General features: G+C 32.5%; 1 protein-coding gene across 4 annotated transcripts in view; it reads right to left on the bottom strand.

The window, feature by feature from the left end:
* Positions 1-2,877: 2,877 nt before the first annotated feature.
* LOC132557070 (striatin-3-like) overlaps positions 2,878-11,180 on the bottom strand; it is a 28,093-nt gene continuing 19,790 nt past the window's right edge. For all 4 annotated transcript variants that reach the window (XM_060221553.1, XM_060221554.1, XM_060221556.1 and 1 more), the window contains 5 exons: positions 10,609-10,776; positions 9,627-9,767; positions 9,116-9,223; positions 8,699-8,785; positions 2,878-8,278 (listed from right to left, as the gene is read on the bottom strand). In XM_060221553.1, coding sequence (XP_060077536.1) covers positions 8,109-8,278; positions 8,699-8,785; positions 9,116-9,223; positions 9,627-9,767; positions 10,609-10,776 — 674 coding nt within the window. In that variant the 3' untranslated portion in view covers positions 2,878-8,108. The remainder of the gene's footprint in view (positions 8,279-8,698; positions 8,786-9,115; positions 9,224-9,626; positions 9,768-10,608; positions 10,777-11,180) is intronic.

Genomic DNA, 11,180 nt, shown 5'->3' with positions numbered 1-11,180 from the left:
TATGCTATCAGATATTGTAGGATTTGTTACATGAACAGTGGTAGTTAATCCGTTTCTTTTTTATTATGCACAAACTTTGCACGACCAGCCGTTCTCGTCACAAATTTGATCAGATATGAGACTTCGTTAGGCTTATGTTATAAAGTCTGAAAGTTACGTAAGATTGTAAAAAGTATACAAAGTTTTAATCGTCTTTCAATACAAGATTTAGAATTAGATACAACAGAGCCAAATAATGAGAGGTGCTCGGTTTACTAGTCACACGGTAAACAAAGAGAAATTCAATTTAAAACCTAGCTTCTACTTTACCTCGAGCCATTCATTTAATGGTTAAAACACAACAAAGTGATACACACAGCTAATATCATGATGTATGTAATATTCACGTGTGAAGCTTCACAATACACGACTGTAAAATACAGTCGAATGAGGTTCGATTCATTGATATCTGCGTAAGGGATGCACTTTACAAGTTTACGTAATTGTCTTACGTTGTGCGAATTGTTCCTAATAAAATTGTTTGCTATATCTATATAAGACATTTTTCCAGTTTGATTAAAATGCCATTCTTCTTTGTCATCTGTTCAGTTTCTCGAGTAGAAGACACTATCGGTGGAAATTTGTTCCCCAAAGTCTAGCGTAACCTGCCTGTCATGCTTTACTTTATTAATTAACGGCACGGTTCAGATTATAGACCAATACTTTGAAATCATTCGGTATATGAAAATCACAAATAACGAAATTTATTAAACTATGGGGCCATCACGACCACCCAATATCCAGTTAACCATGATTAATGTTTTGTAATACATACTTCGTTTAGCAGAAAGCTTTAATTCCGCAATGAAGTAGTGCTCACTTTTTATAGTGTATACCTTTAAACAACAAACAGTAGGTTTTGCAGCATGACAGATGACGTTTGTAAAGCGGATATATAGATTACTAGAATACATTTTAAAAAGTTTTACGAATTTTGTTTTCCGACTATCGTGAAATATAAAAAAGCGCTATCGGCATACCTTTTGTAATTTTTCCTTATTTTTCATATCGACAGGCAATCCATAAACAGTGCACTTGCCTTCAGTTATAAAACATTGTGGCCCGATTGAGTATAAGCACAAAGGCATTGTTTCTTCTTTCATGTAGTTAATTTAGTAACAAGCAGAGTCATAGTTTGTGAGAGATGGTGTTCCTTTCTCCATCGCTCCACGGCCTTCTCTGACAAACCTCAATATGTGTCGTCTTTTTAACCCCACTGCTAAAAATGACCGTTAAATAAAACCCCACTAAACCCATGTATCTTGAATCACGAATTTATGCTGATGTTAGCTAAATTATTGCTGACCAACACAATCCGTAAATCAATACATACTTACTTTATATAGGAATAGGTACATAGATAATACGTATATAGAACACATACAACTGTATACTGCGTAATTTAATGTGAGGAAATCTTCCTGGTCAGTTTGTAAAGTAATCCTACTTCACCTACTTATAGTGTCCAATGTCTTGCCAAATCAGTGTAAATCTTATTAACTAAAGATACACATTAGGTCAGATAATAAATAATCGATCAAAGGTACATTTATAACTTTTAATGAAGAAGTTTCTGCTATATTTTTTTAATAATTTGATGCTATTTCCCTATAAGTCATCTGGCAACAACATCTTACCTTTATCAACCGAATTAACTGATTCAAATTATATATTCTTATATTTGTGGTAGTAATTCGATGTTGAATGTTTTAATTCACTTTCCAAACAGCAACAAATACAAAAACGATTGATAATCCATCTATCGTTAATACTACAACTACTACTAATAATATGTTTTGCTTTAATCCCAATTTCATTTGCATTTCATTTCAGATACAATGATGCTGTGTGATGATGACAATCTTATATCAATTTTAAGTATTTTGCCATATAAACCGCACATTGGATGACGATTCGTGTTTACAAGAACGATAGAATTGTTAATAAATTAATAAATTAACAACTTCAAAGCTGGTGTTTTAATGATTCTCTAAATACCTGTGTATATCTATACTAGTCAGGGATAAATTGATCACTGCTGCTTGTCTACATTGTGTTATTATATGGTGTTTATTTAAGATCGAATATGGCCCCATTTCCCAGCGAGTTAATGGCAGCAGTTTTTGACGTCATTTTAATAGGCGGCATGTATTGTCATTCTATTGACAAATATAAATCCAACTCTCATTTCCTTGCCTTGTAAGATGTACTTAAATGTTGGTTTTGTCCTAGGTGAATACGTATTGCTGATCATTATTGCTTCAATGGATTGTTCAAAAGTCTTTTTAAAAACGAAGTTTACACAGGAAACATTAAACGCCATTTTTTCCAAACCTGTACAGCAACAGACTTTTTAACGCTGGATAAACTCAGTCCCAGAGGTTTGCCGTATCCTACATGCCAAGTCTTAATTCATTCAAATACTAACACGGTTTGGAATGTGCAAATTAACGTGACGTCCTTCTGAAATAATCAAATATATAAAAATTTTCGAAATTTAATGAATTATTGGACAAGTGCACCTCCCCATCTTAACTTTCACATTTCTTTTTGATCAGTTCGGATTTTCCTCAGTCGCCTCTTAGGCTTCAACCTGTAGGCCATTAGCAGCATCACTTAGGAGTCCTAGAAGTACAAAACAGCTGTAAGCTGCATCTTAATTCTTTAGACTCAACTTTGTGCAATTCTAAATTTGTATTAAAAGCACTACTCACTTGTGTGATTTCTAAATTTGTATTAAAAGCACTACTCACTTGTGTGTATTTTGTACAATCTTGGTCATACTGGCATTTCAAAATGCCTCAAAAATAATGAGAGAGAAAAGTTAGAGTCCGAATGTATTGTAGAAATGAATCTTTATTGGCAGACATAATAGACACAGGAGAATGGTGATGGGCGGTAGACAATACAATGGTTACAGACACCGTGGGCGACCATTCTACCCCAGACATATTAGGGATCTATTAACAAAGCATATCAAATAACTCAATTACATCATGGATTTCATTATTTAACTCTATTTGATAACCTTTGTTCCCTTGTCTTTAACCTCATTTTATAATTTAATCAATAAGAAGACCACAATATACATTTAAACGACAATCTTTAAAAGGATTTATATATTTGTTTTCTTGTATTATCATATATCAAAAAGACTATTAAGAATTTCCTGGATTATCTTTAGAAATAAATTATTTAGACAACGATGGTATTTAAAAGACAATAGTTTCACCTGTAACCTCACCTGTTTAAACAGGTAAATCTGTAACATATTAAACATGCAAGCGTATACATTTACAGCACAAGCGTCATCTAATCATGCTATATTTACAGCTTGAGTCACTCTAATGGCAGTTGACTAGTAAATTTATATACAGCTACATAATTTACTACAACCTCTTTCTGACAAAACCAAAACTGTACATGTTATAAGTATGCATAAATAATTTTAAATAATGAACTTCATCAATTATGTCTTCCGTTTTTCAATTCGTTACGAAATACACAATGAATAATATTGAATAATAAAAATATGTTGTTCTGACACCTATTCTCGCATATATAAATTTTATGAACAAGTGACCCAAAGGGTCTGATTCGCTCACCTGTTTGTTGACCATTTATTGCTTTTATGAATTAAGAACAAGATTATGATCACTGGCGACCACAAGTTGATTAAAATTGTATATCTGTTTGGAATTTCATTTTCCATTGCTCTGGTTCTAAGTGATTTTTAATGGTTTTGAATTCTGACTGAATCACACTTAAAATAACCACAATTCTATACCAAAATCTATCGACTTCCATTTATATCTAAGAAGATTCCTTTAGAACACTGACGAATGGGTGTTGCTCCTTGGCATGAACATACCAGGCTCTTTGTAGCCATAGCAGTATATAAATGGCTGCATATTGAATTATTTCAGAATTAATTTCCATGTACATGTAAAATCTCCCATTAGTCTACAAAATATTCAGCATCCCTTTTCAATATTTAATTTCCCGTAGAAAACTTCCCTTTTTACGATTAGAATTTTAGAAAAGAAAAAAATAATAATAAAATGATATATAAATATATCATATACTTAAATACATGAATGAACTTTTAAGTCTTCTGAATGATGGATTGTGAGTCAAAATACAATACTACTATATAAGGAAGGAACATAGATGCACTGGAATATCTACTCCTGGACTTTGGCACATCACAAATTATATCAACTCACTAGGACAACTAAGCAAGTGAATTATTTTACCTAAACATTGACACCCATTGACTTATCTATCCAGTACAATATACCTTAAACTGGACTATATAATATCACTGCTATGTCATGTTTTCAGATCATTGATTTTAAGTGTTAAATGTATTATCAACATTTTCATTTGCAATAGAAGAATTAATTCAAGAAAGGAGAATTATCTGTATGTGAAATTCACAGAATTCATAAAATAAAGAGTATTGAAATTAAAAGATCTCAAATCAAATTGAGATTAAAGAGATTCTTTGTTTCAATCAACTGTCTTTTAATTGTATCTGCCTTAAAGCAGCGCTATGTATAATAATCTGCTTAAATCTAAGGCAAACGAATTTGCAATTTCTTAGGAGGATGACACCCCTGCTGTAACTACTGTATAAACCGTTTCAGGCAGTAGTGTCAGATTAACACCTTTATAGCCACCATCCATTTTTGTCCACCGCACACACAACATCAACATGTTAAGACTCATTTCCATTTGTGTACATAAGTGAATATATGTATATATATATATATATCCAATAATGCATTTGCAAACACAGACATAGGTTTATCAGATATGTAGTGAACCAATTATGCAAGACAATCCTAGCAATTCATTTCAATATCAAATTTGTTGACTAAGCTCTGACAGAAACTTTATACAAATCTGATTTTAAAACATTATAGAACCAATATTCTTGAAAAAAATGTTTCCCTGCTATGACCCTTGATAAGCAAATTGATGCAATCAAATGACAATAGAAGTATGAACAATCCTCCATATAAAATCTTAACAATACAGCAAGCAGGAAATCCTTTTATCATCTTTTCCCTTAATATAGTATGTTCTTTATATACTAACTTTAATACCAGCAATTAACCAAAACCTTTTCAGTATGAAGACTTATGAACATGACAGAAAGGAAATGGGGATTTTTTTATATTCAAGAATAAATTATCATCCACATTTTCTTAAGATTTCATTGTCTTTCTATCATAATATTTCTTGAATAAAATAAAACCCTCGTCTAAATGGACAATAGAATTAATCATGATTCTCTGATCATCTTGATTTCATACTTACAAAAGTGAAATTATAATACAAATATTGTCAGAAAGTAGCCACACTGCATAACAAACTGAACAGTTTTAGATACATCATCAGAAAACACTATCAATATAGATATGCTTGTAAAACAAGCCAGATCTCACTGATATATAAGCATGGTCTGAAGTCATTCTATTAAAAACCAAGAAAATAATGATACCTTTGTTTCTATGTCAAAACAAACAAATCAAGAAACAGATGAAATTTTACAGAAATTGCTGAGTATTTAAGTTAGTGTTTTTAACAATTACTTTCTCAATATTCTTCAAAGCTATCAAATTATTTGGGGAACTTTAAAATAATCATAACATGTTAAGAAATTGGTAATTATACAGCCACCAGTAAGGTACAATACTGATGGTCTACCAGCAAGATATTAATGTGTCACATTCTACATTGTTAGTTATTATTTTGATATGGATATTAGAAAAACCTGTTGTCTATAATTATGTTTGGTTATAATCTAGCTCATATGATGACATAGTACCTGCAATCTTGAATAATTTCAATAATTATGACAACAGGCTTCATACACACCCCAATTAATTTTGTGTATCTACCTACAATAGCTATGTACATATATTAATATACATGATGACTTTTGTTACTGCTAGTGTATTCTTGTTAAAACTAAATACCAATGTAGATTAAATGATCTGAGCAAATTTCAAGTAACCTGAAATGTCATGTTTATTGGTAAAAACATGTGCAGATCAAATTGCATCGTTTAACAATCATTCCCCTTAGTTAGTTTTAATACGTTTCACAATCACTCCCCTTATCAAGTTGATTCTAATACAATTTTCTCAGTTATTGTCAACACTTCATCATACACTGCTACTCGAGTTAAATGTTACAGTATAATAGAAGTTTAAAGCAATGCATAATCATCCATTCAGTGTTTTATTTTACACAAGTAAAGATCTGTCCATGTTGGCACATTTAACAGTTTGTGACCACTATCTTCAAAATTTTGGCCCCTGTGACCCTCATGAATCCCATATGAAGACCTAGACAGGAAATATGATTGACATTTGGATAACCAATTAACATCCACACAGAATTACTATGAAATGGAAAATAAGTGCCATTCCCCTTTTCATTTAAATAAAGAAATCATGCTATTTCTCTAACATGAAATCAGTCCCTTCAAGGGGAAACTGAACAAATTGAAATTGGGGCAATTTATTTGTATCACTTTCAGTTTGTAGACATACTGTTGATTATAGATGGTGATATCATGGAACAGGTACATGGAGCCAACATCCCACCAAAATCTTGCATCAGCTAACACTTATTATGATGAAAGGTAGAAATAAGATACGAGAACATTATCAAATTAATTATATGTTTATCGTGATCATTTTTTGTTATTTCCTTCTCCAGGTAGGCCAATGGCTGATCAGTTTCACTATGAACTTAACCAACACAATTTGGTTAAATATTGGAAGAATAAAGCTTTATACATTAAATATGACATCCCTTCAACACTAACTAACCTCTTTGAATGTCTGAATGGTGAAAATACCATACACTTTTTGTAAAGTTTTGGGTCATGGCATGAAAATAAACCTGCACTGGAAAAAGATCAATCACAGTCTACTTTTAAAGAAGAAAAAAGCACTAAAAACAAACTGTTGGTGTATAATTGGTAGTGTCTGCCTGGCGACACCAAACTGTTTCATTGAAACACTAGGGATCAAGCTGCCTTGAGCACCTACATTGCATGATTTACTTAGTTTTTAAATTTACATTTCCACAACTGCAAATCAGGTATCCAGGCCGTTATGACGATTTCATGAAGGTGATGTCTTCATTTTATTCACACACGCAAGTATTTATATATGTACACATGATACATTTGCACACATTGAGGATTTCTACACCTTTTGTTCGATTCAAGATATGGTTTATAAAATCATACAGCCATGATTTATAGAAAGTAGGAGGTAGATACAAAGAAATATTACAGAATCATGTTAAAAACTTTCCCTAATACCTTAAAATGTGTATTCTGCTGTCTGATCATTTTCATTTTTTGCTATATTCCTATATAGTTTAGTTTCAAATTTACTTAAACTTAAAGCTTGTTATTTAAATGAAGCAATAACAATTTTTCCACTTTGATGCCCACAACTCAGATATGTCTAGCACTAGTGAATGAAGCAAAGATACATAAGCTGCAAAGTCAGAATTTGGAACAAGTTTTAGTGAGTGTACTACAAGATGTAGTAGTTGTTTGGTGCCTTCTCATACAAGAGAAAGCTGTACGGCAACAACAGCAGGTGCTGACTATCCTCTACATACAGAAACACTACACATGGACGTCTACTGTTCACTGGTGTAAATACACAGTCATGATGAGTATGGTCCTCAATGTTGTTCAGCTTCCATGTGTGATGCAGGGGTTAACACATAATACAATTTGCACTTACTGTAAATACAGGTAAGAAATAATTTGTTATGAATGTTTTCATGAAGTCTTATAGTACACTAATTATCATACACTTCTTCCACTGTGGCTCACCACCTCCCAGTGTTCACTGGTCCAATCTTCTCACAACAAATGAGGTGACGACAATGAAAATGAAGATGAATCAAATGATTATGTGTTAATGTAACTTCTCGCCTGCGCTAGTTCTCCTGGTAGCTGCTTTGGCAGTTCACACTTTCAAAGGAAGATTTGTCTTATTACAATAGTTCTACGAAATTCTCTCCTGTCATACAAACACTTTAGCTAAGGCGTCTGCCCCTGCACTGGCTATGTACGGCTTCGATGGATGGAAAGCTACATCATATATTGACTCATCAAACTTCTTCCTATGGGCAGTTATTTCTTGCACACAAGTCTTACTGTCCAAATTCCACAGCCTTATTGAACAGTCATGACCTGGAAGTGATCAAGACATAAAAGTTTTACAAATCTAAGAATGATTTAGTAAAACAGGTATGCTCCTCATTAAATAGAGACCTATTCTAGTCTCACAGATACAATTATCTTTTTGTTTTGTCTTATTAAAATATATTTCCATTTAACAAATATGAATATCTAAAATTGTGAATTTGAAGGTTTAGATGTTTTAAATGATGTTTTAAACAACACCAAAAATTAAAAAACAAAAAAAAAAAAAAAAGGAAGAAAAAATAATTCAGACTCTGGTAAAAGAGACTTTTCCTAAATGTAAAATTTTAATTAAAGAATTCAATTCAGCTATCTGTTTATTAATGCATATTTTTCCTAACAATAGCTGGACTTTATAATATTCTAACGTTCTGTGACATAAAGAAGGGTAAGATATGTCATACTTACTTCCTGATAGCAAATACAATCCATTGGGATCAACAGCTAAACTAGTAACAGCATCTAAATGTGCTACCATTGAATGGATCATTTTACCTACGAAAGACACCAACAGATTTATCAGGGAAATACAGACCAAACATCAGTATTAAAGTATATTTCCATTACTAAAACCAGTTAACAAGGGAGATATAAAAAAAATTAAAAAATTATCATATAAACACTCCTGCCTTTTAACAGACCATCAAACTGATGTCCAAGAATCTTTCATTTTTTTTTTTTTTTTAATTTTTAAACCAATCAAGCAGATTTTGTTAAAACATTCGCAAAATTAATGAAAACTTGCATGGATGGTTTCTCATTTCAATATTTAATACAAGAAATATTGATCTATGATTGCGGCTGTAAGAGTACATTCAAACTTACCTGTGTTATTGTCAAAGAATCTAATGTGCCTGTCTTCATGTGCAGTGATGGTGACAGGAAGTGTTGGGTGATTGACCACTTTGTTGATCTGATTACTTACTCCAGCATCTGTACCACAAAGATAAAACAGCAGTTACATAATGCTACCACAGAAAACAGGGAAACCCCAAGTATTTTTAAGCAGATAAGTAGGATTTTTATCAACTCAAACAGTACATCAATACAGAAAGCAGTTTCTCATTCAACATAGAGAATCATTTAATATACACTCCCACTGAACTGAAAGATTTCATGTTAACAAAATCTCCTGCTCTTCCCTGTTAACTTATTGGAGTCAAACACTTGCAGAAGTATCCCTCTTATGATGCTTTATTGAAGATTATACTTCAATTTCTCCCTCTCCAAGTATTCTTACTATGAGTAACTCATATTTGTATACAGATAACTATACAAGATATTCTACACACATTATATCACATCATTTTTGGCCTTTATAGTGTACACTGTTTACCTTGGTTGATCTTTGTTTCTAAACTGAGGACTTGTTTCCCATTTTCTATGTCAAATATGTATGTATTAGAGGAAGAATAGGATGCCACCATCTGACTTGGATCACAACGCACAAAGTCAACAGAGGTTGGAGCACCATCTTCTGCAATTAGATAAGCGGTTCATATTACTATTGGCAAAGATATTACTACATCACTTCAAAGTCAATCAATGCTGCACATGTTGGCTTGTGATAAACCAGAAAAACTAGAAAATGTTTGTAAGTTATGAATACTTAAGTTCTGTGCTAATTATGATCAATTTTCAACAAATTTCTATATATAGTAACTGGGACCTTGATTATGACCTTTAAACACTATGAAACAAACTCATCCAAGGTATTTCTGTAGCCGACCATTTTGTAACATTTATCAAAATGCCTACGGAAATGATGTCACTTTAGAGACGACAGTGATTCCTGATGGAATGTATACACTACTTGCCTTCCCCTACCCAGCAAATGGTTTGGACATCAAAAACTTGACATATAACCTCCAATTTTATCACCATCTATTATTAGAATGGATAGTTTTCCCTAGGCAAATGTTTGAAACAAAATCATCATGTGGTATACAAGACCCCTCCATCCTCCCTACCCCACTAATGTTGTTCTGTCATACCAATCTTCTATCCTGTAACATTCAGAAAAAAAAGACTCCCCTGGTCAACAACAATATTCCCTGTTTACCATGTAATGATATTACATGACCTTCAATACTACTAAACAATCACACATAAACTTTCAAATGACCTTAATGATATCACACAATCATGTCTACATTAGCTGTCACATCTAACTTTTTGCGTTGATTGGTTATTAAACCTTAAACAAGACTTCCACATATGGTGGACCCTTTTAATCACTATCACATTATCTACACCTTGGTTTTTATTTTTTACAAATATGTTTTAATGATAGATCCCTTTGTAAAGTCTGAACTGACCATCATCAACTGTAAATGTGTTGAGCAGAGGTGTTTTACTTCCGGGGCTCCATAACCGAACAGTTCCATCTGCTGAACACGACAAAAGCTGCATCTTGGAGGTATGTATTGACAGTCCCCACACAGCATCTGTGTGGGCCTGAAGTGTGTCTGACAGCACGGTAGGCTCTGTAACAGTAGTACACATTAAGTATAGTCAATGGTTAATAGTAACTTTAACAAAGATTTGTGCAATATCTACATGTGCATGAAGTCTAAAAGATTTACTTAATGTGACAGACTGCAGATTTTTTTGAATGATGTAATCTATTAATATTTTCAATTTGCTCTTGGATGTTATGAAAAATCTACCACAAGACTTTCCAATCAAAAATATGCTTAATTAAGAAATGTGGAGAGGGACAGATGCACATCTTTACGTGCTTTACGTACCATGACACTGACCTTCTTATTCCTAAGTATTAATTTTGAGAATATTCTCAATATAGTCACTTCTGAATAAGAGCCTCAGTTCAATGTATTATTGACCGTCAGATCAACACTTGGTAAATGAATTATGATCAAACAAATAA

The sequence above is a fragment of the Ylistrum balloti genome, unplaced genomic scaffold (assembly GCF_031769215.1).
Source record: "Ylistrum balloti isolate Yb309-2 unplaced genomic scaffold, AGI_CSIRO_Ybal_v1 Utg370620, whole genome shotgun sequence".
Taxonomy (NCBI): Eukaryota; Metazoa; Mollusca; class Bivalvia; order Pectinida; family Pectinidae; genus Ylistrum; species Ylistrum balloti.
Note: the sequence above shows the minus strand (reverse complement) of the source record. Positions and strands in the feature narration are given on the sequence as shown.